General features: G+C 38.9%; 4 protein-coding genes across 8 annotated transcripts; all 4 read left to right on the top strand.

Moving 5' to 3' along the window:
- The first annotated feature begins 2,212 nt into the window (after positions 1 to 2,212).
- On the top strand, positions 2,213 to 11,908 carry slc4a1b (solute carrier family 4 member 1b (Diego blood group)). 2 transcript variants are annotated; one of them, XM_072456350.1, is made up of 17 exons: positions 2,213 to 2,352; positions 4,984 to 5,155; positions 5,236 to 5,371; positions 6,251 to 6,323; positions 6,441 to 6,477; positions 6,560 to 6,744; positions 7,536 to 7,743; positions 7,897 to 8,100; positions 8,696 to 8,844; positions 8,935 to 9,129; positions 9,220 to 9,468; positions 9,710 to 9,799; positions 9,885 to 10,051; positions 10,339 to 10,580; positions 10,650 to 10,819; positions 11,553 to 11,726; positions 11,797 to 11,908. In XM_072456350.1, exons 2-17 carry the CDS (start codon positions 5,002 to 5,004, stop codon positions 11,875 to 11,877), a joined length of 2,514 nt encoding a protein of 837 aa, XP_072312451.1. In that variant the 5' UTR covers positions 2,213 to 2,352; positions 4,984 to 5,001; the 3' UTR covers positions 11,878 to 11,908. The 2 variants fall into 2 exon arrangements, with proteins under 2 accessions (XP_072312451.1, XP_072312450.1); XM_072456349.1 differs by having other exon boundaries at positions 6,435 to 6,477.
- A 1,167-nt stretch (positions 11,909 to 13,075) lies between these two features.
- LOC140368914 (nucleolar transcription factor 1-like) lies at positions 13,076 to 17,964 on the top strand. The gene is made up of 15 exons (XM_072456080.1): positions 13,076 to 13,093; positions 13,206 to 13,274; positions 13,343 to 13,521; positions 13,590 to 13,667; positions 13,753 to 13,902; positions 13,969 to 14,033; positions 14,111 to 14,350; positions 14,509 to 14,650; positions 14,723 to 14,743; positions 14,812 to 14,870; positions 15,210 to 15,399; positions 15,477 to 15,524; positions 15,611 to 15,667; positions 17,652 to 17,714; positions 17,803 to 17,964. The coding sequence occupies exons 2-15, from the start codon at positions 13,256 to 13,258 to the stop codon at positions 17,848 to 17,850; spliced, it is 1,359 nt and encodes a 452-aa protein (XP_072312181.1). The 5' UTR covers positions 13,076 to 13,093; positions 13,206 to 13,255; the 3' UTR covers positions 17,851 to 17,964.
- Positions 17,965 to 18,197: 233 nt separating this feature from the next.
- On the top strand, positions 18,198 to 21,047 carry atxn7l3b (ataxin 7 like 3b). 4 transcript variants are annotated; one of them, XM_072456321.1, is made up of 9 exons: positions 18,209 to 18,488; positions 18,710 to 18,756; positions 18,829 to 18,952; positions 19,050 to 19,182; positions 19,266 to 19,437; positions 19,901 to 20,028; positions 20,105 to 20,127; positions 20,217 to 20,262; positions 20,347 to 21,047. In XM_072456321.1, the coding sequence occupies exons 3-9, from the start codon at positions 18,902 to 18,904 to the stop codon at positions 20,424 to 20,426; spliced, it is 633 nt and encodes a 210-aa protein (XP_072312422.1). In that variant the 5' UTR covers positions 18,209 to 18,488; positions 18,710 to 18,756; positions 18,829 to 18,901; the 3' UTR covers positions 20,427 to 21,047. The 4 variants fall into 4 exon arrangements, with proteins under 4 accessions (XP_072312425.1, XP_072312422.1, XP_072312423.1 ...); XM_072456323.1 differs by having other exon boundaries at positions 18,248 to 18,271; XM_072456324.1 differs by lacking the exon at positions 18,710 to 18,756 and having other exon boundaries at positions 18,198 to 18,271.
- Positions 21,048 to 21,847: 800 nt separating this feature from the next.
- Positions 21,848 to 27,582, top strand: smarcd2 (SWI/SNF related BAF chromatin remodeling complex subunit D2). The gene is made up of 13 exons (XM_072456719.1): positions 21,848 to 22,017; positions 22,514 to 22,707; positions 23,459 to 23,501; positions 23,576 to 23,698; positions 23,805 to 23,924; positions 25,124 to 25,219; positions 25,467 to 25,568; positions 25,691 to 25,852; positions 25,973 to 26,070; positions 26,145 to 26,280; positions 26,364 to 26,486; positions 26,556 to 26,657; positions 26,858 to 27,582. Exons 1-13 carry the CDS (start codon positions 21,874 to 21,876, stop codon positions 26,909 to 26,911), a joined length of 1,497 nt encoding a protein of 498 aa, XP_072312820.1. The 5' UTR covers positions 21,848 to 21,873; the 3' UTR covers positions 26,912 to 27,582.
- The last annotated feature ends 388 nt before the right edge of the window (positions 27,583 to 27,970 follow it).

Genomic DNA, 27,970 nt, shown 5'->3' with positions numbered 1-27,970 from the left:
TGCGAAATGCACGACAAGATTACTAGGCTATTTGTAATCATGCACAGTATAATGTTGAGGTCCTTGAAGATCATATGTCATAATCTCAGCTGTTATTTGTTTAAATATCATTCCAAACACCGAATCACTGAATCACAGCTGAACACTGAATCATTGTTATTTGTCTGGGTTTGGCTCCACAAACTTATTAATGTTAAACATATCAATGTCATGGCTTAAAGTCCTCTCAACGGACTACAATCATGCTTTTGGAGTTGAAGCAGAGGCTAATGTGAAGATATCATTTCACCTTTGTTTATTGATACTGACAGAGAAGACATTGAGATTTGCTGATAGGCCCAGTAATTACAAGTATTAACCATAAATCCAAACACAAATCTGCAATTTGACAGCAAATTCTAACACAGACATGAGCACACCATAGTGCTAAAGGGACCATAATACTACAATTACAATTTACATTTGCCAGTGATGTGGGCAACAAAAAGCCCGTCGGCCAATTACAGAGCAGTAGTGTGGCCTGTATGACTTTATGAAAAATCATGATGACATATTTAAGAGAGCAAATCCAATGTAATCCCTCATCCATCTAAGAGTGGTGTCTAGATGACAAACTTTTAAATGTATTGACTATTTCTAAAAGAGACGTATTATACATTTTCCAAACTGCAACAAAAGTAGTTTGCCATTTTTGTTAATTGCAAAATGTAATATTGATCTAACACGGCTTAGTAATAGAAACAGGAATATTGACTTCCTGTTCAAAACTGTAGAATGGATTCTCTTTTTAATGAGATTACAAAACGAGCAATGGGTTTATATGTGTGTTTAAGAAGAATGATCACTGAACATCTCTAAACTAAATATTTATGACACAGAGTCTTCATTTTTGCAAATAATCACAATTAAGTACAGGGATGTGGGAAGGGTAGGGGGTAGGGGAAAACAGGACGTTTCTGACCACTCGAGCCTCAAATGCAGAAATCAATCTAAATACAACTTTGAGTAAGACAATGATGAAGGAACACCACTGAAACGTAGCAGGGTTTCATAATGGCCCCTTTAAGAAAGCCCGTAGTTTGGTGTGTCCCTTACAATGACATGCCTAAGAGACAATAAGATCAATACGCATTTAATGTATATTTACTGTAATTCGTGTCTTACAAAATGCACTGCAGCCTCATAGTAACTGCAGCCTCATAGTAACTGCAGCCTCATAGTAACTGCAGCCAACATCAATTCCACCTGCAACTTCATTTAATAATATAGTGCTGCCCTCTGCTGGAACAGTTACTACACTCCTCATCCAATACAGAGCCTTTTTTGCCCAAATGCAAATTGGACATGCAGCAGTGGTAAATCCCTTTATGTGGAGTAGTAAACGTTTATTCCTCCCTTTCATACTACGTCTGACCGGTGTGACTACTTACGACTACAACTACAACACTGCCTGCAAATACTACAACACAGTGTAACAATGAGGTGCTTGTTGTGCATGTTTTATCTGTGCAGTTCATGTGATATAATGAACTTCCACGATGTGTTCATGAATTAGGCCAAAGCTGAAACTATAAATCAGATAAGTGTACTGATAAACAAACATAGTCATCTGTCACTGGTGTCCCCTTTTTGACTGGCCAAGGATGAATTACTGTTGAGTGATGCAGGATATTACTATCACTATCCAATTACATAATATACACATAACGCAGAGGTGACTTGTTTGATGAGGGTGAGACACAAAGACATCACATCACTTCACAAATATAATATTATACAGTTTGCGTTTCAATCACATTCATTTGAGAACTATAGTCTACAAACTTTTACTCAGACAAATGATTTTTTCACCTCTAGTGGGTTTGTTAAAGGTTTTGGTACATTCTACAGAATGGCAAAACACGTATCTATTAATTGCAGGTGTTTTTTGTTCCGTTAACTTAATAATAATTTAAAAAAATACATGTTTGTGTTAATTAATCTACTTATCTACATCACAGCTTATTTTGGGGTATTTTTTAGGTTTTGGTAAAGTTTGAAGGTTAAACCCAAGCCCCTGTTTTCTTGTAAAACACAGACTTTAATGCAAGGATAAGATGCAGGTTGGATAATGACTAAGACAGTTTTCCTGCACATACCAAGGTACTGTATTTACTATCAATATTTTGGGTGAGAACACTGGAGCTTGCGGTGTGCATGGGGCAGAGGTAATAGGACTGGAGACTGTGCACGCATATTTTAGCCCTTCCTATTCTCATGCAGTGTGGGTCTTTATAGGGCCACTGTTTATAAAGTCATGCTTACTGCCTCTCTGGTCCACACACCTGTTACTGCTGCAGGACACTGACACAGGTAAGGAGCACCTCACTCAGAACGACTTCGACTTCATGAGAAAATATGATCTGACAGACTTGTATTTTACTGAGAGGAAACATATTACACAGTTATTATGCTAATGTTAGATTTAGATGGATGGAACATAGGTTAATGAATGACTGCAGTATCCACTTATTATAATAGAAACCATGAAAGAAGGCATAATTATTTGAAACTGTACCACTTTTTTCTCTAAAATACTGTTGATCTGTGTCATAAATCTATGTACCAGTTCCAAGCCTGAAGAAAATGTTAGGTATAGGCATATAGTATTAGAATATGCAGCGTAAGTTTAGTAATCCTGTGCTATCACCGTCATGAGGCTGCGTGAAGACAAGAAAAGTCTATCGTGATATCAATCTGATTTTACATATTCAATCAGATATTATATTTGTCCTTTTGTGGTCTTTATGGGGGAAATGTAGGCACGGGTCCAGACCAAACTGACTGAGGGGGCATCCAAGTTTCAAAGGGGTGCAAAGACAATATATCTTCCATTAAATTACATTATTTTACACGATCAAATGAGGGTGCAAACACTTATAAATGAGGCTGATACCTGCATTTTTCTAATTGAGTTCTGTACTTTTACTTTTGTACTCCATTGCTTTCCTCCACTTGTAATACAGAGTAAGCTATTCTAATTTGCATATCTGAATTGACTGATGGCAACAAAATTGATAACTGCCGTAAAAGCACAAGAATGAAATGCACCCAACAATACAACATGAAATGAAGGGAAAGGGTTCATTTGTCAATATTTTAGACCACGACAGACTTCACTGATCCACATTGAGCCCTATTTGATGTTTTTGCACATAATGGTTGTTTGTTTAATTTCTTTAGATGTTGCTTCTCACATGAGGCTAATGAAATGCGTAGATGCTTCATGGCACCTGATTTACTGATATAGATTTACTGTCCATATTCTGATACATTGTGAATTGTATAACACCCCACATCCACAGCCCTTGATACTTCACTTATGCCCACACATGTTCGACATACAAATGTCTCGTCCAGCGTCTTATCTGTCTCTTCTCTTTGGTCACAGGTGTGTTTTGGAAATAACTTTATGTGTTGTTACAGACAACTCCCCCACTGGCTTCAAACCGAGATAACACAGACACATTGAAGATACTTTACTGAAGTCGTGTCTGTGTTGATCCTCCATTTATTTTAATGTCATGTCAAGAATTATGCTGAATTTGACATTTGGACAATCACAACCAAAACACTGATCAGAACATGAAAGCAAAAAGCACTGGGTCAGCAAATCATCACCATTTCAACTATTTTTATTCTTAAAATTAATACATTACTACAATAAACTACTACACTAACCTATACACAAGTTACCTGTTAATACTACATAATAAAATAAATAACCTGTAAATGTGCAATGGCACTTTCAGTCCATAGTTCAAATTCAAGTGAAAGGTTCACTTTGTGTTTAGATTATTTTGCAATTCTTTAATAAAATGGAGCCTTAGTCCATCAAGCATTTTATAGACTACATTTTAATGACATCATAGCCTAAATAATAGGATTAAAATGGCTGCTCCCTGTTTGTAAATGTAAAGTAGACGTGATTGCATTAGGTTGACTCCATCTCCCACAGTTACTCATTTCTGAATGGATCTTTGATGTGAACATTGTGGAAATCATCCCGGAACCCAGGGGCCATTCACAGCCAAAGCAGCGCGGCCCCATGTGACCGACTGGAGCCCCCCAGGCGCAGGGCCCATGAAAGTAGGCTATAAGTTATATTATAGCAAGGGCACGACAGTAACCACAAGCGCGCCTCCTTTTTCCCTGGACACGTACCTTTTTCACTTCATCACTGTCCCATGCTAGCTGTTGCCATGGCTGCAGCTAGCTTAGCTCTCAATGCTGAGGAGATGACAGCCATTTCATAGGATTTAATTAATTAGACACGCTTTTTAATGAGTTATTCTAAGTTTGCTGATAAATGTTTCTCGGAACACGAGCAATGTAAGTAACCTCTGCAACATCAATGTAAGCGTAGTATTTAGCTTTCTGATTAAATTAGCCATAACATGCTAATGGTCGGTAATAGAGTGAATGTGTATTGCGCATGCGCCGCTTTGAGTGGCTTTAAACGGATGATGTGTTTCTATTGTATTTTGGATATTTATTGGAGCTGCAGCAACTGAATATTTTTTCCAAAACAAATAGTCTAGTCATTTTATAACCTATATAACCTTTTAAAATGTAAAGCAATCTCAACCCTTAATGCTGTTATTTAGTACAATTTCAGATTATTTTGTTCCTTCCAAAAATGACCATTAGACTCTTTTATCAAAACAAAACAAATGCTGTTAAGAACTACAAATGCAGTTATTCATCCTGGCTCTGTGGCTCACTAGTGACACACCGTCTCAAATAGTTCATGGCCACTGAAACCACCACTCACTCATCACCTCATGACCATAGCCCTCAAAGATACCTGTGGGAGGTGCACCTTTTATTCATTCAGCCTCTTGTCCAGTTTCACTCTCAGTCCCCTCAACATGTTGGGACATATGTCAAGGTCTAATTTACATATTCATTTGGTAAAATTAGTCTTATTTTTTGGTCTTAAAGGTGAAGCTAAAGGAGCCAATGAAGGACCAGAAGGAGGGGTACTGGCAGGAGACGGGGCGATGGGTGGGCTACGAGGAGAGCTTCGACCCCCAGGCTGGGGTTTGGGCCGCTTCACATATTTCCTTTCTCACCTTCAAGAGCCTCATTCAGATAAGACGTACTATGAACACAGGTAAGTTTAATTGAAACTATACTTTTGAAATTATTTTGGCCTGACGCTCATCCAGTCAGTGCCATATATTTTTTTTACAGGGGTAATCCTTTTCAATTGTGAGGAGCAGAGTTTGGCCACTATTGCTGAAAAAATGGTTAAAGAGTTGGTAAACAAAAAGGAGATACGGCCTGGAGATCGTGATGGAGTGCTCAAGGCTCTGCTTCAAAACCACAGGTAAATGTCTTGGGACAGACCTAACAATGACTCAGACCAAAATGACCTACATTTAGGAGTTTTGCTGATGCTCTCACAAGGAGGTTTATTGTGATTCTGCTTAAAGAAAGTTGAATGGGGCGACTTGTAACTGTTGTGAGGGCTGAACATGTAGTTACGGGATCATTGTCTGACCACAAATCTGCCAACAAAGGTTTTTATTTAAGCTGTTTAGTGCACAGAAGAAACCCTTTGTATGCAATCACGCAAAGAAAGCGTGTCTCAAATAAGAAATATTTGATCATGTAAGAAATGAAAGCCGCAAGATCAATCACAATTGAATTTATCTTGTAATTTGAATGGCAATTTCTTAAGCAATATAATGTAATCTACAGATAACTGATCTCCCTCTCACCCCGTGGTCTTATTATATCTAAAACCTACTTTGCTCTACTTAACTTAATTTTAGTTTGGACTACTCCAAACTAAAACACCTTTGATTCTCAGTTCATCAGTTTATATTTCAGCCGAAACATGAACCGAATCCTTTATTAAATAAATTCCAGATGAAAACGATCAGAAAATCACAAATCGCACTAGAAAGTTACAACTGATTTTTATTTTAACCGGTTTATGTGTCATGCTGCTTACTGTAGAAAATTTACACTTTTGTCAAAACTCCCTAGCCACCCATATGTGTCCATGCTACTATAAATATACCGTGACATTCTTTTGTTTACCCATGGTTTCAAATGTAATTGTCCTTACATTTATTGTTTACCAAATAATATTCTATACCCACATGCTCCAGTCACCCATGCAGGACATTGTTAATGAGTTCCTGTCGTTGCGGGTGCTGTGTCTTTGGTGCACGTACCAATGACATAAATCTGTTTGTAGTCCGTCTAGTGACCCGGAGAACCAGGCTCTGACCGAAGGGACAGACCTGCAGAAGTTTGCAGTGAAGGAGAGAGTAGGTGCAACTACCCATCATTTCCTGTTATTTTGGCTAAACAAAAAAAAGAAGATTCTAATTAATCATAAATATCTGAAGACAATTATCCCTTCTTCTTTTTTTTTTTAGAAACAGGATTCTGACAGTGTTGAAGCGTCTATGGTTTTAGTAGGTGAGGTCTCAATGTTGAAAGTAGTTATCGAATTACTGAAATAAAAGTATACATTTTTCAAGCCGTCCCTTCTTTTCCACAGGGGCGCTGGACTTCCTGGAGAAGCCCACGATTATGTTTGTGCGCCTTAAAGAAGCAATGGTGCTGGAGTCGACCTTGGACACCACTGGACCTGTGCGTTTCATCTTCATTCTGATTGGCCCCAGCAACAGTGACATCAACTACCACGAGACGGGACGAGCTATGGCAGCTTTAATGGCGGATAAAGTTAGTCAAACACCAGGGATGGGCGATATTGATGAAAATGGATGTCCCGATTGCACACAGGGAAATGAACCACACGATTACAGATGTATCCCTTTTTTAGTACAAGTTCTGTTCCTCTTTATTTTTAAACTGTTCTCTTTGCTGCCTTTAAACATGTTTTCATTATAGATTATATACCATAGACAGATGTTAAAATTTTACAAAACAACAATATTATCACTCCCAATAGAGAAATTCACATGTCATGTCCAATCTAGTTAGGGTGGTCAAGTTGGCAGTGCAATTCCAGCTCCCTAATATTTTCATAATTTTGTCTGGAACTGGTCTGAGAAGCTAAAATTTGAGAAATGATGAGCTGTCCAGGTGACTACATTTAAAACCTTTTCTGCGATGGATCACTCCTGGGCAAATGAGGGATTACACCAACAAAACATTGCAAATACACAGAAAATTCAAAAACAAACTAAATGCACATTGACACAACTGTAGTAATGAACGTACACTTAATTGTAGAAAAAGCTTCAGTTGTAGTCATCTGGACTCAGTTTAGAAAAAACTAGACGTTTCGATTCTCATCCAAGAGTCATTGTCAATAAGCGAATTTAGGCCGGGAACTCAGATATTTATACTATTCTGTGGTAAGTCCAGCCCAATAGTATAAATATCTGAGTTCCCGGCCTAAATTCGCTTATTGACAATGACTCTTCTGAAGTTTTTTCTACAATGGAAGATTCCTGGACGAATGAGGGATTACACCGACAATGTACACTTAATCTTTTTTTTAATTCCAGGTGTTTAATTTGACAGCGTTACGGGCCAAAACGCCCCGTGAGCTGACAGATGCTGTGACTGGCTTCATGGACTGCAGCATCGTCATCCCTCCGACTGAAATACAGAACGAGGCCACTCTCAGCTCCATCATCAACTTTCAGAAGAAAATACTGGAAGAGCGAGGCCCACCCAAGGAACAAGTCTGCCTGGACATCAAGCCTCGTAAACGTACGTCCTCTCAAACCACATACTTTTAGTCCGTGTAAACATGACTCATGCGAAGAAAGTAAGAAAAATTTGTAGGGAAATAGAAACAAAAAGATCACGCCTGAATGAAGTGAATGCATCATGTTCACTAATAACACCATTTTGTCCTGTTAGCGTCTATTAGTAACGTACCTCCACCTGAAGACCCGCTGGCCCGCACTCATCGGCCGTTTGGTGGGATGATTCGGGACATAAAGAGGCGTTACCAATACTACAAGAGCGACATGACCGACGCTCTTAACGCCCAGGTCCTCTCGGCGGTTATTTTCATCTTCTTTGCCGCTCTGTCTCCTGCCATCACTTTTGGAGGACTTTTAGGTTTGAATCACGTTATATTCCTTCATAATGTTCAGACTTTGTTAACAATAATAAGATAATTTGTTTTAGTTAAATCTATACTCCAAAAAAGTTAATCAATATGTAAAGTGCATTTTTATCTGGTTGTTTGTGTCTTGTTAACTTTACTTAATCATTCAGAAAGTTTGATATATGTCTAAATATGTGACTAAATGTTTCTTCTCACAATCATTTTAGGCCTGTCACAATAACAACATTTTGAACTGCGATATGTTGCTGGATAAAATACAGACACTAAACGATAATAACTCACACTAATTTTATGCCTAAAAAATCTGAACGTACAATATGATTAAAAACATGAGCTATTATAAATAAATAGCAATATGAAATGAATCTTACTTTAATGAATCGTTCAAGTTATTTATTCAAATATCACATATATAGCTCAAATCTTATCGGAAAAAGACAAAAGGAGCAAAAGGTTCCCCCCTAATATTAAGAAAAACTACCCACAATAAATGTTGACCCGCATCTATTATTTACTGAAGTTGATAGAGTAATTAGGCCTAATTGTAACACTAAAATAAGATATTGTGACTTTCCTACGTTGCAGCGGATAAGGTTGACAACATGATGGGCGTGTCTGAGCTCCTCATCTCCACCAGCATCCAGGGCATCATATTCTGTTTTTTGGCCGCTCAGCCAGTGCTGGTCATTGGCTTCTCCGGGCCGCTGCTACTTTTTGAGGAGGCTTTCTATGCAGTAAGTTATCACTATATTCCTTATTTTCTTATTTGTTGTGAAATGGTGGACCGATAATTCGTCAATATATTTACTATTTGTATATTTCAGTTTTGCAAGACCCAAGAAATTGAGTATATTGTCGGCAGAGTGTGGGTGGGCGTGTGGCTGATCCTCATCGTAGTGGTCATTGTGGCGTTCGAGGGCAGCTTCCTGGTGCGTTACATCTCTCGCTTCACGCAAGAAATCTTCTCCATCCTCATCTCACTCATCTTCATCTATGAGACCTTTGCTAAACTCGGAAGGGTAACTCATTGTCGTCTCATCATTCCATCCGCGCACTAATTCGTACTGGTCCGCACTCAGTTTTATTTTCTGATTTGATTCCATCTATAGATCTTCAGGGCCCATCCACTCATACTAAATTATGACCATGTAAATGCATCTGTGGAAAATCCCTGGATGCCGAGGGTGGAGGAGACCGTCATCTTTGACAATGCTACTGGAAACACTACTGTGATCATCAGAACCATTAAGCCCCCGTATCCCAACACTGCACTTATGTCCATGTTCCTCATGCTCGGATGCTTCTTCATTGCATTCTTCCTACGGCAGTTTAAAAATGGCACCTTTCTACCTGGGAAGGTAACATTTTCTTTGCCTGATCTTAAAGTTACCGCACTATGGAGCCCAACAGTGGCCGGGGACTCCCTCAGACCAAAAACAAGTCTTGTACATGTTCATTTCAACACATTTTACTTCAACTCATTGGTATATTTACATTGGTTGTTATTGGTATTTTACTCCTAGAACCAGAAGTCCCCGCCCATTGTTGAGTTCCTCAGAGGTCTACATTTAATACTGTATTTCTGAATTCACATTACAGGTGAGGCGTCTGCTTGGTGATTTTGGTGTGCCCATTGCTATTTTCCTTATGGTTCTTGCAGACTACAACTTTGACGACACCTACACTCAGGTTAGCCCTTAGTACAAATGATGAGAAGCGTTTTTCTGTCCTTGCAGATGCACATGGTAAAATAAATATGTATGTTCTTTTGCAGAAACTGACTGTCCCCAAGGGTCTAATGGTGTCCAACCCGGCCAAAAGAGGATGGCTGATTAACCCGTTCGGGGAGCACAAGTCGTTTCCTGTTTGGGTCATGTTTGCCTGCTGTGTCCCGGCAATTCTTGTTTTTATTCTTATTTTCCTGGAATCTCAGATTACAACGTGGGTAACACATAAACCTTCTAGAGCCAACATTTTAATCTGAGATGGAGGGCAAGTTAAAATGAATAGTTTTGACCTTATTTATTGAATTCAATCAGCACAAATAAACAACAATAATGTTTTACTGTTGCATTTTAAAGTGGTTATATTTTGAGATTGTTAACCCAAAACCAACGAGATGCATTCCAGTTGAGTTATTGTCATTGCCCTCCATCTGAAAATGTAAAATCTACAACAAAATGCAACACAAGCTCCATTTCAGCAGTATTCTTGTTTTTTCCCTCTAGTCTAATCATCAGTAAACCAGAGAGGAAGATGCTGAAGGGGTCGGGCTTCCACTTTGACCTGCTTCTCTTGGTGGTAATGGGCGGCCTCAGTGCAATTTTCGGTGTGCCTTGGCTTAGTGCGGCCACAGTACGCTCGGTCACGCACGCCAACGCTCTGACTGTGATGAGCAAAGGGCCCAAACCAATGATCGAAAAGGTGATGGAACAGAGGGTCAGTGGCATCCTGGTAGCGTTATTGATTGGTAAGTTGTCTTCATTTTTGTTACTTATTATGCGCAAGAAACCTTTTTGAACTCTATGTTAATTTTCAGGTCTGTCTATCCTTATGGAGCCCATCTTGAAGTTGATCCCTATGGCAGCTTTGTTTGGAATCTTCCTTTACATGGGAGTGACCTCTCTCAATGGCATACAACTGTGGGATCGCGTGGTGCTTCTCTTCATCCCCAAGAAATATCACCCGAATGAGCCCTATGCCACCAGAGTAAGAACCCGGCGAAACCTTAAAGACCCAAATGTTTACAATGGCAGTGATTCAGAAATTGATTTATGGATTTATTACAGATACACATCATGTAAAAAAAAAGACAGCGTGAATCTGAAACAGCACGCTCCATTCACTGTTAAAATTAGGTCTGGAAAATATACCACAAAAGCATGATAATAATCAATATAGCAACAAACAAAATAAATCGCGATAACACTAAGTTCCTCCAACTGACACAAATGTAATGTTTTTAATGGAAAAAAAAAAATTAAATAGGCAGATTTCTTTAATTTCTTCTTCAGTTTAACTTAGCCTTGATTCAGCCTTGGTTTTGTATCCGTTAAGTTATTATTTTTTTTCCTGAGTTTGACGAATAGACTAAACCATGAACATATTTAGTTTAATATAATATATACATTATTGTGTCTAAAAGTATATTCAAATATTGCAATAATGTTGATATCATAGTGCGTAACAGCACATATCCCAATGATTTTCAATATCTAAATTAGGTCCATTCTACAAACTTTGGTCAGTTAATGAGGGGAAATGATACATTGCTGAAGGATACAACATAGGAATGTATTATGCATAGATACAGAATAATTCATTCCCCAATTAAAGTAATTCATATTTTCTAGTTCTCAGTTCAGCCACTTAAATGCCGTAAATGTTTTCAACACAACAAAATATCTTTCTTCTATCTTTATGTTTTCAATGTTTATTTCAGGTGGGCACAGGTCGAATGCACTTCTTCACAGCCATCCAGGTGGTGTGCCTCGCCGTTCTGTGGATCGTGAAATCCAGCCCTCTGTCCCTTGCTGTTCCCTTTGTGCTCATCCTCACCATCCCACTACGAATGTTCATGACGGGACGAATGTTCACCGAGCGGGAGATGAAATGTGTATGTGTTTGTTTGCCTTTTACAATAGTACAACACCTTTATTATCTACTAATTAGCTGTTTTCTTTTAGTTGGATGCAGATGATGCCAAAGTTACGTTTGAGGAGGAGCCAGGACACGACGTGTACTGTGAATCTCAGATGCCATTGTAAACAACAACATGATTTTATTTATTTAAAAAAAATTAAAAGTGTATTTATTTAAAGCTCAAATTTTCCCCTAACCCGTGGAAAATATTTTTGGGAAGATGGTTGTATACTGCTTAGTGTACCCCTGAAAACATATGGAATTATGAATGAATGAAGTATTTTTGTTTTTATTTATTTAACTTTATTGTGTACTATAATGAGGAAAAACATGCTACAAAAGCCTTAGTAGTTATACAGGATAGAAATGTCTGAATTTGTTTAAAAAAATAAAAAGTGCCTTAATAAATCAAGTCATTACTTTATGTTGCATATTAATTTTATTTTTAACAAATGCTCCAATACCTTTAAAGATCATTTAAAGATGTGTTTCTCATATATGTGATACATGTGACCTGTTTGGTTGGGCAGTGTTTCCTATTAATAGAGGAAACTGGAATAATAAAATCACACTTTCTTGCCCATTATATTGTCAATATCTGATTCACATTCAATACATATATAATATTGCCTATATTATCAAAGTGACGAAAACTAGGTTAACGGGGACAAGTGCAAAATCAACCATAACAAGCTGGTAACCTTGTTTCAACACTGTTTCCATATCATTAGTTTACTCAGAGTTGTATTTTCCTGCATGTTTGAGTTAATCTTGAGTTGTCCTGCAACTGAGGCTCGATTACTTAGAAAATTCATGTTAAAGCGGAACTAAGTAACTTTAGCGATAGAGTATAAAACAATATCAGAGAACGAACCCAAAAATAATACAATAAAAAAGGCAGAATAAGTACAGACAAATACATTTAATGTTGCCATATATTAAAACAGAGCCAGGATGTAATCAATGTTGCAAGGCTGGTTTTCCGTCCAGAGGCCTCATGGGACACTTCAAACACCAATACATATTTAACCAGGAAACATTAAATTAAGACTCTGAGTGATACATGTAGGATTCTAAAATGCCTCATAGCCACCTTTCCAAAACAAAAACACAAAGGACAATCCGCTGATTGTTCTGGTGAAATTTTAACATTAAAAGGCTTATCGTTTCTGCAGTTTTATTTTCTTTTTTAATTAGCAGTGCGTTTTTGAAAATATAGACTATGAACCTTTTGTGTTGTTACCGGTCCACGTCAAAAGGGGGCGATATTGTCCCCATGGTCATTAAGAACTGCAGCGCGGCTCTGACAGAAGAACACAACGACAACAACAGGGCACGAGGGTTGGTAGTTTTCACAAGCTGTGGCTGTTTTACTCCATTTACTTCTCAGGTCATTTTTATTTTTATTTTTTTCTCATGCTACTCCTTCATTTCTTTAAACTCCACGTTTCAGTTTGTGTACTGATCTGATACACACTGCAAACATCGATCTGCTCTCAAACCATGGACACTGCAGATTCAGGTATGTTCTGGAATGTTACATGTATCTATGGTTTTCTTTCTAAGTAATTGCAGTAATTGCTTGAACAGCTAAGTGGACGCCAGACGACATCAAGACGCTTTTAGATGCGATGATGGAATCCGTAGAAAAAACTGAAAGAAACAAAGTCTGGTGCGCAGGACTGAAGACTTTAGACTGGAATAAAGTTGCATTCGAGGACTTCACGGCTGAAGAGTGTAGCGCCAAGTGGCAAGAGATCATGAAGAGGGTAAATCAAGTGAATTCTAAATGAAATGCAAGTCCAGAACAAACATAATTCGTGTTATTGTTTTTCAGCTCCGGAAAATTAAAACCATCACTGAACTCATTGTCGATGCCCAAAATACTATTGACTTTAATAACACAAATACCAAAGTAAAGTTGGAACCCCCTAAGTGTAATTGATATCATTTCATTTTCAATATTATGACCATAATTGATTTATTTTTCACCTACGTAGATGGAATTTCCCAAGAAACCTGTGTCTGGAAATGCCTTATATTTTGCGGAAAAGAAGGAGATTTTTAAGAAAATTATGCCTGGTGCGACCAGCCGGGAGCTGATGAAGTTTGCAAATGAGAGTTACAAAAAACTGTCATCGGAAAAAAAGGTAGGGCTGTACACAAATGTAGTTTCTTTTTAGAATTCACAACTGACATTATTTATTATTTTCAAGGAAAAATATATCCAGAAAGTGCGGGAAGCAAAAGAAGAATACCAGGAGAACGTGCAGAAACTCCTGTACTGTTTAATCACATACAACCTTTGTTTCTCTTGTATAGGTCTGGTAATAATGTGTATTTGTGTCTTTTTAAAAGGATTATAGAAGACCTTAAGAAAAAGCGTGAGAGCAAGGACAAGCGTGAGAGCAAGGACAAGCGTGAGAGCAAGGACAAGCGTGAGAGCAAGGACAAGCGTGAGAGCAAGGACAAGCGTGAGAGCAAGGACAAGCGTGAGAGCAAGGACAAGCGTGAGAGCAAGGACACACACACAGCAGTGAGTTCTATCAAGAACAAAACTGGAGCGAACTGTAACAAAATCTTTACTAAGCTCCCTGGGTAAGTTTATAAAATACAGAATTACACACATTCTTTTGCCAATCTACTTTAAACTATATTTTGTGATTGAGGCTTTGCAATTGTAAAATTGAGGACATTTTTATTCAACCTAAACCTGCTAATTAAATAACTTTTTGTGAATGTGTATCTGTTGGTAGGAATGGTTATAACCTCTTTTGCCGTGAACAGAGGTATAATTTGACAGGGATACCACAAAAAGAGATCACTGGTGTCTGGTCGAGACGATGGAGAAAATTGTCCGAAGAAGAAAGGATTAAGTATAGTAGGCGCTGCGTTGAGGTCTGTACACTTGCACTGTCTGTCACTTACAACTTGAATTAGAAGTGTCATTTTAATTGTGTGTTTTTTTAGATGAAGCATGAAGCTCAAAAGGTAAGTACAAGCTAGATTGTTTTTTTAAACGCTTTTGGTTTTAACAACATGTTTCATATATTCTGCAGGAACTTGATAAAAACAAAGGAAAACAGATATTCCCTGGTGAGCCTAAAATGCCAACTAGGTACGTAAGAGTTGAAATGTTTAGATTTGCTCATGTCTGACTAGGGAAAAGTATCGTTACTACTACTACTCATCAATACTGCTTATCAATCCGGTATTTTAACAGTACTTTTACAGCAAATAATGAATAAATGTAACAACGTGCCAGATGACGCATTACAGTGTGTTACACGGCCTGTACATCATCGTTAACTGTTGGACCATTTCAGCGCTTTGCTTCTCTTCTCTGGAGTTTATTGATCCGGTGTCATCCAGACTGGTTTAATACCGGGCTTTGGTACCCATCCCAAAGCCTGACCGAATAAAATCTACTGTTAAGTTTATGCTTTCTCTTTGGCAGATCTATTTGTAGCCTTTACCTCAAGAACGAAATGAAAAGAATGAAGGGGGAAGTAAAAGAGTCCAGGAGCCGCTTTGGTACGGCCAGCCAGCGATCAAAGGTCATTTCAGAACAAGAAAAAGAAAAGTATCAGGCAATAATTACCAGAAACTTTAGCACGTATACAGAACAGCTCCGTAAATGGTTTGAGGTAAAAAATTAAAATTGACATCACATTGTCTAGTGTAACGCATGTTTTAACAAATGTAATTAAACTTTTTTCCGTAGACGCTGACATCCACCCAACAGCAGAAATACTGTGAACAAAACACAAGTGTAAGCAAAAACATATTAGCAATTTCATTGATTCACATTTCCTTAATTATTCTACAACATTTCTAATAAATGTATTTATTCCACAGAAATTGAAATACCTCAGAATTAAAAAGCTATCGACGACACCACTTCACCCGACATCTGTAAGTCACAGACACCAGGGTCATTTCATGTGAAAACAGCACATTCTTCCTGATCTTGGGTTTATTTAACATGTTTATATAGTATAACTTTTAATGATGGTATCAAATGAGCTGAGGAATATTAGTCTAGATGTGACTACTGGAAAAAAATAACCCAAGATGGTGGATTTCATATGTATATGAAAAAATGTCTTGAGGTTCACCTAGCTAGGTTTGTAAAAAATAAAATAAAATTGATACTATCGATACTTAATAATGAAACAATCACATAAATTAGATGAACTTGTTTTATATTAGAACAAGAGTAAAACCTCGTGGTAATAAGAAGGTAGAAATATTTTGTGTTGAAACTGTCACTGTCATCAAAATCAAAAAATGCTTATTATGCTTTTAACTTAGTATTAGAGTTGCGTTTGTAATGTGTATTTTAACCCATTAGTTTGTTGTGCATCAGGCTGAAGAATAAAAAAATATATATTTGATTTTCAGGAATGAAATGCACTACAGAACATGGTTGTGGAGGTCAAACTACAGGCATAGCAGGTTTTATATGGGAGCCCCATGAGGACAGGATGTTTTGCAGTTTGCAGATAAAATGTAAATACATACATACTAACTAATCTACAATTAAAAATTGCTAAATCTCAATTAAAATGTGATTAATTGCACAGCCCTACAGCTGCAGTGATATGTTTGGGTGTGTGTAATCGGAAAATCCTCAGCCAAATCCTCTGTCCATGGCAGCCTGTGGTTTAGAGTTTCTTTTTTAAATTAAGAATAGCTCCTTTTAGATCCATCTCTTTTTCTATAAGGGCCTAGACCCTGATACAATATATCACACATCATACAACAAACATAACAATTGTTCTGCTGTGTCAGAAGTCACGGTGCAACATTTCACACAATTCATACATGTTATTTCGTAATCCATCATGAAACTACATCTAATACAAAAAAAGAAAATAATAATCATAATAATTAAAATAATATTGTTGATCAATAGACGGTAATAACAGCAGGACAATAGAGACATGCAATTTAAAAAAATAAACAAGATAAATAACCTTGAGAATGACCTGACTTGAGTCTAACACAAGCAGGTAGAGTAGAAAATAAAAGAATTGTATTGATGTTATAGAACAAAGGTCGACTGGCAGGTTATTCCACTCAGAAGGAGCTTTAAAACAAAAGACCTTTCCGCACTCGCGATTTCTGAGAGCATGTGATGACCAGAAACTCTTGTGGATGCACTTAGAAACGAAAGTTCACCTTTTCTTCTATTGTATTGTTAAAGGTTTGAAAGCAGATTCTGATGCATTTTGGAATATATTCTTGTAATCAGTTGGGTAAAGCTGTTGATTGAGCTGTACATCTAACGGAGACATGAGTAAACCATTTGTATTATAGTCAGTGTGTGGTTTAAAGTGAAGCCCAGATATTTAAAAGAGCGTTCAAGTTGATTTCCATCTGATAGATACAAACATGCTCGTACAGATTTGGGCTCAAACACTTTGCAAAGAGCGTACAGTTTAGATTTTGGAGGAAGATGTATTTATTTGTTAAATGGCAGTGCAGGAAAATGAATATAGAAATCCATTTGTATTTGTTTTCAATAAGACTAAATTCAATCACAAATCGTGCTTGATCAATATACATTTTTTTTCAGATTGCGTCAACAAAAAGCAGTTAACGTGATAAAGTACGATAAGTAATTTAACATTATAATTATTTTAAAATGAACTAAATTAAAATAACGATTGCCCAAAAAGAATTGTGAGTGTTCTTAATTAAACTTTCAAGCACGATTCATCATGGTGTACAGCAGCAAACGTCATTGGTGAAACATTTTGACATGATTGTTGCTAAACAGTCTAATGAATTTCCTACTTCTATTTTTTTTTTTTTAAACAATTAAAATCCTATACATTCCTTCACATGGTCCAGAAAACCACTTCAGTCGCTGAACTTGCAGTTTATTTGACAGGATTCAGAAGACGAAGACTTTGAAGATGGCAGCACCAGTGACACTGATGACGATATTATTGAGGTCGGGAATATATTCTACTGCAAATTTGTCGATGTTATACACTATATAAAGGCTATCCTAAAATTCCAAATGTGTGTTTTATTTATAGATCATTGATGACGAAGAGGATGAAGGGCCCATGTTTGATCTATTTTGAGAGAGAAGCAACTGGCCAAAGCCTCTGGGTCTGAAGCTGGTGACTTGGAATGTAGTGTGTTAGTGACTTGTTGCTGATGACATGTATTTTTTATGAAACTTTTTATGTTGGAAATCTAGTTTGCTTCTGACGTGGAATAATAAATAAATAATTAATACAATCTCATTCCTATAAAAATGGCCATTTTTGTTTATTGCACCAAAAAGCAATGTAATCTAACTTAATAGTATTAAACCTATGTGCATGGAAGGTTATGTTTTGTGTGCTAAGTGCAGCTGGCTTTGTGTTTTCTTGAAAAACTCCTGCTTTATTGTAACGCAGTGACTGGCCACAGAGCTGCAGAAGTTTGCGGTGTTGCAGAGGAAGCGATCGATTACTACTGTCTGGGCTCTGCTGTAAAGATGGACGCCTGTCGTAAGGGGTAAATAAACATAATAAGACATTTGCGTGGTTGTGATTGCGGTTCGCATTAGAGAAAGGCCCTCTGAATGGGATGGGGAACAGTTCGGTGTGAGTGTTGGTCTAAGTGAGGAGCTGAGGCACAGCCGCAGTGCAGCAGGAGCAGGACGAGTCTGTCCTGTGCCATTTCTTTAAAGTCTCATTCGGCTACAAATGTGCCGCTTCTTGGGCCGACGCCGGTAAGTGTTTTCACCCTCTGCTTTCTAACTCTCAGTAATGGAGTCTTGCAGTGTGAGTGGCCTCGAGGCGCACCTTGGCTCCGTGTGCAGCCCGTTCAGAGCCCGCTCTTTGTGCTCTTCTGAGTCCTGTGTTCTATCATCAATGAGAGCTGCTTTTGTCTCTTTCTGTCTTACACTTTACATCGCAGCCAAGTGAATTCATGTTCGTGTTTGTATTTTAGGCTGGACTAAATGTGGGTCTGGGCTCCTTGGCACCGCTCAGCCTCTTGTAAGAGCATCACAGATGTTTGATCTCACCCCGGGTTTGTCTTTGAGGATGTTTAAACTGTGTCTGCTGCAGATCTATTCTGACCGATGCTGGCGCCGCCACAGCATGACCACAGCAGCCTCGGCTCATCTGATACTTCTGTCAAATGAAAATGGAGGAGGTTTCGGTGTCCAGCCTGGACAACAGCAAGCTGGAGGTAAAACCTACAGCTCGGGGACCCCGGGGCACCAAATGGAAGCCGGGAAAGAGCCTAAATGTGGCTCCTGGCTGCATGTTCTCTTGTGCATCTGCAGGGCCTGGCTCAGGACATCTTGTCTGACCTGGTGGAGGACGCCTGTCTGGGTCTTTGCTTTGACGTCCACAGAGCGGTCAAACAGGGGTATTTTTTCCTGGATGAAACAGACCAGGAAAGCATGCGGGACTTTGGTATGAACCCTGCTCATCCAAGAAGGGACATTTCAGGTTTAGACCATGTTTGTTTTAATCTAAACCTTTGTTATTGCTTGTAGAAATTGTGGACCAACCAGGCCTGGACGTATTTGGCCAAGTATTCAACCAGTGGAAAAACAAAGAATGTGTTTGTCCCAACTGTAATCGGAGCATCGCTGCCTCTAGGTTTGCTCCTCACCTGGAGAAATGTCTGGGGATGGGACGCAACAGCAGCCGCATAGCCAATCGCAGGTAGCCCACTTCAATGTATGTAATAAGCTATAATGAGCTATAATTATGCAATACACCATAAATGAGTACAAATGAAACAAGGATGTGCAATAAAAGGCCTTTATTTAAATAGACAAGCGATATGTTTCGACCCCCAGTTTTCATCAGGGCTTACAATAAAGTCAGAGACCACCAATAGCAGACATTTAGGTGTTTTTTTACACCATAAATGCTTTTTAAAATGATCTAGAGTCTAAAAATGGTCCTGTTAGTAAATCAGACCGACAGTGGTTAAGACCCAACAACCTGAAGGTTTGATCCTGGCTCTGACTGTTCTCTTGGGCAAGACACTTCACTAGACTTTGACTTTGTTTGTGAGTGAGTTGCAACAAGTAGCTTTACTGACTCACCCCCCAGTATTTGGAATTGAAATAATGAGGCATAAAATTGTGACTTGACATGGTTGATTTGTTCCATGTTACAGAATTGTCACTGGTAACACAACCACCACCACTAACAACAACAACACAAACAACAACAAGTCTGAGAGTGACCAAGAGGATAACGATGACGTCAATGACAACGACTGGTCCTATGGGGCAGAAAAGAAAGGTAACGTGTACTGGTGTTTTAAATCCTGGGAGGGTTGTAACGTCTTGTAATCTCATGTCTCGACGCTCCTTTTCAGCCAAGAAAAGAAAATCTGAAAAGGTATTCGAAAGGAAGATTCACCCCTGACATTAAGTGAGTCAAGTGGTTGCATTCATTCAACTAATGAGATTTTCTCCTTTTCTTCTCAGAATCCAAACTCCCCAAGAAGATCAAAATCTTTCAAACATAAGAGCAGTCAGTTCAAAACGATTTGTACTTTGTGGCGTAAATGTGGATTTGTTAATGTGGATCTACCTCACGTTTGATCTCCTCTTTTAGGTTTAATGGGCCCTCGACGTCGGATGGAGAATCAGGAAAGCCCTTGCATGCTGATGAAAGAGGAGACGTTCCCACAATAACGCCTCACAAACTAAACCATTCTACGCACACAGGACGACTGTAACACTTCTGCCTTTATTTTTGTTTTAAGGTGCAAGGACATTTGAGTTCTAGGGGAATTCTATCATGTTTACTGATGAGCAAAAGCAGCCAGTCCTTTTCCATACTTGACAATACTTGACAAAGAATTACTCAATATTCTTTTGTTTTGACATTATTTGCTGGAGTCCAAAGTATATGAATATTTCTACTACATGCTTTTTTACTGCACAAACTTGTCCAGCGGCCAAGCAGAACTTAAGCGACATTATGCATATATGAGAGTTAAGCATCAGGTGTAGGTCCTACTGTTGTAGTCAAGTAGATACTAAAATAATGTCACGTTATTGGACAATCATGACTAATTGGTTGTCTTCCATTTTGGCAGTTTTTGGGATGCGTATGTGAAACCTGGGCTTTCTCTTGTGATAAGTATAGGCTAATTTTCTAGCATTCTCTACTCTCATGTGTTTACATTGCAAAGGCTTATAATGGCTATATCCTTGGTGTGATGTGTATATATTCCAATAGTCAAAAATGCTGCTATCATGACTGGGTGTATTTCATCTGTTTAGCGTAATAAATGATTTATCGGTCCAAAAGTCTGGTTTTGTGAAATGTTCAGTGCTGTCATTCTAGCTGTAAAATAAGATGTTGCCACAAGAGGGCGCTGCGGCCACATGGACCACCATCACCGCCTTCACACAAGACGCGGTCAAAACTTGTGAAGTAGTGGTCACTAAAGTGTAGTGGTCACCATGGAGATGATCATATGGTAGTCCTCCATATTCAATAGCTCTATGGTTGTGGTGGCTCTTTCAGGGTCCTCTGCCATTTAAGCATGGCATTTATTATTAGTTACAATTATATTATAATACTAATATTAATACTAATAATTACCTACATTTCATGTTATCAGTTATAAAAATACTGCGTCTGGTCTAAAACCAACTTTTTAATTGTCCTTTTCAGCCCAGTTTTAGAGCAGTGTTTAGACTCTGGTTTGAGAGACACGTTGATAAAGGACTTCATGAAAAAGAAGAATTCATGTTAAAGTTTCCCAGTCTGTTTGGAAGACTCTGTCGTATCATTAATCATGTTGAGTAAGTGAATATTTCACGCTTCGTTGGCACTGTAGGTGATTTGTGTAGGATCCAGGTGCAGTTTGTACTAAACACAGTGTTTGCCATGTCACAATAAAGGCGGTAGCTCGCTGTTGTAGCTCAGTGTTCGTGGAGGAAACACCCCGGACCCGGACATGCTCAGAGCTAACTCAGACTAGCTCCGTGTTGACACTGCGCGGCTGTCAAACCTTTCCAAAGACACTTTGTTGTGTCACAGTGTGTTTTATACCCGGGCTTTGGCGTATGTTATTGTAAATCTGCTCCAGAGTTTGTTTTCCTGTCGGAGCACATGTGGAGCTGAACCATGGCATCCAGAGGCTTCTCCGGTCCGCAGATGAACCCGGGTCTGAGTCCCATGAACGCGGCGCACGCAGCGGGCGCGAGGCAGGCGCAAGTCCCGGGGTTCAGCCGCAGCGGCGGCCATGGCAGCGCCCCGCACTTCCCTCAGGTACAGTCTGCTTTTACTTCATTTAACATCCACCACATGGGCACGAATATACACATGCTTCTATATCACTTCCGCATTTATGTCTTGCCTTCTTTTGATTATTTCCTCAAAAAAGTTTTGTTCACAATTTAAGGATTTGTGTGCGATATAGTCACGTGGTTCTTTCTGTCAGTTCAGTTGAGCTGAAAAGTTTATCATGTGCACCATCTGTCAGTGTGAACTAAAGCACACTTCTGACACCATCTGCAGACTCAGGCCTTTCACTGCCGCTTTGTTTGCTCCAGAGAAACACACTTATGCACAACAGATTACTCGTGCACTTTTTATGGTAAATATAGTCTGTGGACGTGATTATGGTGTCTGTTATAAACATGTTACACCTCATTTATACTTTTATTATAGGGTCATGTTAAGCAATGATATTTTGTCATTACCTTCTCAAACGTGTGTCAAATTTTACTGTTCAAATAACCTTGCTTTTCCTTCTGTTGCCCAGCGCCCAGGGATGCCACCAAGTAGAGTCGGCCCACCCATGGGGTCAATGGGGGGTCAATTCCCGGGTCCATCTTTTGGGAACATGCCCATGCGTCCTGGAATGGGGCCCCCAACTATGGACCCCTCCAGGAAACGGTTTCTACATCTTCAGCATCAGCAACAGCAGGATTCTGTGGGAAGCTCGCGACGCGGAGGGTAAGCTCCAAACAAAGGACTGACCGTTAAAAGAAATACCAACAATCTACTGTCTAAACAATCTGTCATCACTGCATGTTCTACCTGTGACATAAGAGGTACATAAGAGGTGACAGTACAGATTAAATGTGCTTTTGATTTCAATAACATAAAAGGAACTTGCTCTGGATTATTGCTATTTATTATGTCTGAAAACAGAATAAGAAATATGTCACTTGTTTTTTCAGGCGCTGACAAACACGAGGACAGAACAATCTCATGACCATGTTTTCAAAGCAGACACTCGTTTGCAGCTATTTTAGTGAAACTCTGTCATGTTTCCACATTCATAATGAGCTACGCTTCGACTGGAGGCAGTATTTGCTTGATTAGAGGGCTCTTTTCAAATGGGGTTATTAACATTTCTAGAGAGAATTTGACTTACGGTAGTCATGATCACAGCGATGTGCCTAATTCACTTAAAAGGACACAGTGTTCTCTTCGTTAAGCAGTGGTTAAAAGAAGCTTGAGCTACTCATTTTAAAGTAATAAAGAAATCCATTGTACAGTAAGTGAAGACATTTCTAGTAATAGAAACCATGACATCTTCACAAATGTCTCAAAATGTATCAATATATATTTAAAGTCTATACTCTGATGGCGGTGTGTAGCGTGTGTAGTGTTAAATAAACATAGTAGTTGTAACCACTAATAAATAATATAGTTATACACCCACTTTAAAAATATGTCAATAAATATTGTGTATTTGTAGGACCAAAAAACGCAAGATGGCTGACAAGGTCCTGCCTCAGAGGGTAAGAAAGCAGAACACTTTCAGAATAACTTTGGTGATATACTTGGCCCAGAGCTTAAACTGAGATGGTTTTAGATCAGAGACCTTGTCCCTGAGTCCCAGGCTTATATGGATCTCCTGGCCTTTGAGAGGAAACTGGACCAGACCATCGCTCGAAAACGGATGGAGATTCAAGAGGCCATCAAGAAACCCATCATGGTACTACACTGACTGTACATTTAAACGAGGGTCTTCAAAGCGTTAGGTTTTATTTTGACTTTTGAAAGTAAATGGCATTTTTTATCGTTTTCATTTTTATGACCAGCAAAAGCGCAAACTCAGGATCTACATTTCAAACACATACACCCCCAGCAAGCCCGAGGGGGAGGAGGCCGAGAAGGTGTCCTCGTGGGAGCTCCGCGTGGAAGGCAAACTCCTGGAGGAGGTAAGTGAACCCTTTTCTGACTGTTGGACTGTGATATCGTGGGATTATGGCAGCAGGAAAAATCCAAATCAGCACATTGTAGACTTTCCAGGACTGGCAGAGCTATAGGACGGGGTGACGTATATCGTATAGCCCCTTTAAGCCCAGCGCGTCTGATCGTGTTTCTAACCTCAGTCACTTGGCCCGAGTTTGCCGTGTGTCTCAAAGCATGCAGCCAGATGTGTGTTTACAGCTCTCCCCTCTGCTCGCCAAAGCCCTTGCACAAGAATCGGCCCCGTGCCTCCTTTTTAGAAGAGGAACCGAAACCCCCGGCCGTTGCATTCCAAGAGCTGACGTGCCCTTCACTCCATCAACTGCAGATCTCCTCATTGTGGCATTTGAGGCCACGTGAAGGAGGATTTTCTTGCTCTTCATTTGTCTCATTTGGTTCAGTGGTGGAGGTTTGCAGGGCGAGGAGAGAAACAGAGGGATGTGTGAGAGGAGTGGGAAGGCTCATATTGTGCAAAAGTCCCAGCAGGGTTTGGGAGAGGGTGGGGTGCCGCAGCCCTTTCTAGTCGTCTACAGTTATAAGCACACCTCCCCCAGTGTGGTCATGGTGAAACAATGCAGTAACTGACAAAAACGACACAAGCTTATTTTTGTCTCATGCAGGACACTAGTTTTCATTTTGTCCAGTTTAGTGGGGTTTTTCTTTTTATACTGAACCATGACACATGGTTATATGTAAATAAGAGTGTTATTTTGTATTAAGAGTATAAAAGTTTTTTTTTATAAGAGTTTTGTTTTATAAGTTATCTGTTTTTTTTTATATTTCTGGACCTAATCTGAATTGCAACATTGGAATTTCCCCATTGTGGGACAAATAAATGTTATCTTATCTTGTACTACCACTATAGACCCTTTAAAGAAGAGAAACTGGGATTAACTCCGCAAAATATGATAAATCGAGTCTATATATTATAATTATAGCCTTTAGTTAGTTAGTTACTACTGTGATAATGATATAATTCAATTACATTTATTTTTGTCGAGTCCAAAATCTCAACAGCAGTCGCCTCACAAGGCTGCATAAAATAGTTGATTTTATCTGCAGAAAGTTGGAAAATCAAAGAATGATTTGACAGTAATTGATTGCTGTATTTATTTTATTTATTTGACACTAACATATATTTTGTCTCATTTGTGTTACTGTATTTTAGCCAGGCAAACCGAAGAGGAAGTTCTCGTCTTTCTTCAAGAGTTTGGTGATTGAGCTGGATAAAGAGCTCTATGGACCTGACAATCACTTGGTGGAGGTATGAGAGCTTTGCACAGGCATGTGATGTGCTCCATGCCAGAACACTTCATCTGCTGCAGGCAGAACTTCAGCTGCAATCACTAAAGTTTTGGAAACAGTCCTTTGTTTCTTTGAACAGAGACGATCAAAAGCCTTAGGTTGGGCCTGGAAAACATTACTTTAATCCAAACGCTTAATCATTGAATAAGAGCATTAAACATTCTGCACACACTTGAACTAAACCAAAATGATGCTTTTTGTTTCAGTGGCACAGGATGCCAACAACTCAGGAAACGGATGGTTTTCAGGTCAAACGTCCTGGTGATGTGAATGTCAAATGCACTCTTCTCCTTATGCTTGACCACCAGGTATGTTCCCCAACATAATCTTTTACTGCTAAAACTTTGATTACTAAACTTATTTTTAGAAGAAATTAATTTAATGAAAATATTCAACTGAACATAAAGTAACACGACTTCCTCCGCTTCAGCCCCCGCAGTACAAACTTGACCCGCGTCTGGCCCGTCTGCTGGGCGTGCACACACAGACTCGCTCCAGCATCATGCAGGCTCTTTGGCTTTATATCAAAAACAACAAGCTGCAGGACAGCCACGAGAAGGAATACATCAACTGCAATCGCTATTTCAGACAGGTATTTGAACACACCACACAGCAACACTAAATGTATCAGCCTTTTTGACTTTGTGACAATGTTTCATACATTTGTGAAAGTGCAGAATGTAATCCAATGAAAACAAAATCTGTTTTACAGATCTTTAGTTGTCCTCGCATGAGGTTCTCAGAGATTCCCATGAAACTTGCAGGCCTGTTACAGCACCCAGATCCAATCATCATCAATCACATGATCAGGTATAAATGGTCATCTTGAGTGTGTGAAATCGTGACTTTTTGAAGTATACTGACTGACTGTTTCCTCTGAATAGTGTGGACCCCACAGACCAGAAGAAGACTGCGTGCTATGACATCGATGTGGAGGTGGACGACCATCTGAAGAGCCAGATGAACATCTTTTTATCCTCCGCCACAAACCAACAGGAGATCGCTACTCTGGAGATGAAGGTACAAACTGCTCATCACGTCTGTGTTCAAACTCTCCTGAGTGAAAATCTCAATATGTTTTGACCTATTCTCTTCTGCTGCAGATCCATGAGACGATAGAGTACATCAATCAGTTAAAGACAGAGAGGGATTTCATGTTAAGCTTCAGCAATAATCCACAGGACTTCATACAGGACTGGCTCAAGTCGCAGAGCAGAGATCTCAAGGTCAGTGACTTACCAATGATTATTTACATATTTATTTATGTGTCCTGAATTGTACTTTTTTTATTGCAGCTTATGACGGATGTCACTGGAAATCCCGAGGAGGAGAGAAAGACAGATTTTTATCAGGAAGCCTGGGTCCCAGAGGCTGTGGGCCGATATGTTTACTCAAAAGTAAGAACATCTAATAAGCTCTTATTGCATTTTAATTTAGACGACAGCTCAGACCTTTAGTCCCTAACCCTGAAGTTGGGGTTCAATCACCACCACTGGTCCTGCATGCTGTCGCTGTGTCCTGGGGCAAAGCCGCTAGCCTCATTTGTCAGGAAAAGTGACTTATGCATTTGTGTGCTCTTATTTTTTACGTTTTTTAGGTGCAACAGAGACGACAGGAGTTGGAGCAGGTGTTGGGGATCCGCCTAACCTAAAGATCTAAAGACATAAAAATGTGTTCTTATGGTTAATTGTGAGAACAAAAAACTTGATCAGCATCAAGTGGATGTTACAGGTTAAGTCTAAAAGCCATCTTTGTAAATATGATATTCTGGTTTAACTGGTGCTATTTGTTTTAAAATCAAAAATGTTATTGGACCAAAGTGCAAGTGTTCGTGGTCAATAATTCTTCTTTAGTTGTTTTGTACTTAAATTGTACAAATTACACCATTGATTTAGTTATATATGATGTTAATGATAAAAGTAACATCCCTACCATAAGCATTGGTGCAATTTAACCCTTTTTAATTGGTGATGGATCATGGATTTCTTGAATTGTTTTATTTTGTTGGGTGAACAGCATATGCAAAACCATTTAATGTCTCTCTTCTATCGAAATATCCTCCAGACCTCCAATGTTTTATTTGATTGATCTGAGGAAGAAGCCCACACTTGCATTGTCAGGGTTATAATAGCGGCACATGTAAATTGTTTGTTGTAAATGTGTTTAATGGGGAAACTTGAATGATTTTGTACAAGGGGATCTTCTGAACATTCCAGGTTCTTATATCATCTTTTCATGTTTTTGTTTTGCATGTTTTTTATTGACAATCAAAAATCTATATCTTTTATACATCTGGATTTTTACAATAAACATATTACCATTGTCCACTGTTGTCTCTGTCAAAGAGTAGTCGGGCGTTAGTCGTTTAGTGCAGTGGCTTTTGTGCAGATGCTGCCCATGAGGGTTTGCAAGTTTGGACTGGTCTAAAATCCTGTTTTAACCGCTGTGTTACAACAGGTATATCAGGTCTCAAAACTGAACTGAACATTACCACTACTCAAATAACAGCCAGTGTAACCCAATGTGCTCTTACTGTTTGAAAATATGCAAAGCAGAACTTTCCACAAAGTTTGACTGAACACAGCTCTATGACTTTAGTCCTAAAATATTATTGTGTATCAACAATATTGTCAATTTTAATACATCAGAGACATTCTATCCTACCATTTGAATGATTTATTTTTGGGGAAATTACATAGATATAGACTGG

The sequence above is a fragment of the Eucyclogobius newberryi genome, unplaced genomic scaffold (assembly GCF_026437365.1).
Source record: "Eucyclogobius newberryi isolate DKJ021-1_F unplaced genomic scaffold, fEucNew1.0.hap1 SCAF_20, whole genome shotgun sequence".
Classification (NCBI taxonomy): Eukaryota; Metazoa; Chordata; class Actinopteri; order Gobiiformes; family Gobiidae; genus Eucyclogobius; species Eucyclogobius newberryi.
Note: the sequence above shows the minus strand (reverse complement) of the source record. Positions and strands in the feature narration are given on the sequence as shown.

Bases quoted from the DNA above. Each gene is read 5' to 3' on its own strand.
- slc4a1b (XM_072456349.1), top strand. From the start codon at position 5,002: ATGAAGGACCAGAAGGAGGGGTACTGGCAGGAGACGGGGCGATGGGTG. The intron at 9,130-9,219 runs GTAACTCATTGT...TTCCATCTATAG, and splicing joins CCTTTGCTAAACTCGGAAGG to ATCTTCAGGGCCCATCCACT. The intron at 10,820-11,552 runs GTAAGAACCCGG...TGTTTATTTCAG, and splicing joins ATGAGCCCTATGCCACCAGA to GTGGGCACAGGTCGAATGCA.
- smarcd2 (XM_072456719.1), top strand. From the start codon at position 21,874: ATGGCATCCAGAGGCTTCTCCGGTCCGCAGATGAACCCGGGTCTGAGT. The intron at 22,708-23,458 runs GTAAGCTCCAAA...GTGTATTTGTAG, and splicing joins GGAAGCTCGCGACGCGGAGG to GACCAAAAAACGCAAGATGG. The intron at 25,853-25,972 runs GTATTTGAACAC...TCTGTTTTACAG, and splicing joins GCAATCGCTATTTCAGACAG to ATCTTTAGTTGTCCTCGCAT.
- atxn7l3b (XM_072456324.1), top strand. From the start codon at position 18,902: ATGAAAATGGAGGAGGTTTCGGTGTCCAGCCTGGACAACAGCAAGCTG. The intron at 19,438-19,900 runs GTAGCCCACTTC...TCCATGTTACAG, and splicing joins AGCCGCATAGCCAATCGCAG to AATTGTCACTGGTAACACAA. The intron at 20,263-20,346 runs GTCAGTTCAAAA...CTCCTCTTTTAG, and splicing joins ATCTTTCAAACATAAGAGCA to GTTTAATGGGCCCTCGACGT.
- LOC140368914 (XM_072456080.1), top strand. The intron at 14,034-14,110 runs GTACTGTTTAAT...TCTTTTTAAAAG, and splicing joins GAGAACGTGCAGAAACTCCT to GATTATAGAAGACCTTAAGA. The intron at 15,525-15,610 runs GTAAGCAAAAAC...TTTATTCCACAG, and splicing joins ACTGTGAACAAAACACAAGT to AAATTGAAATACCTCAGAAT.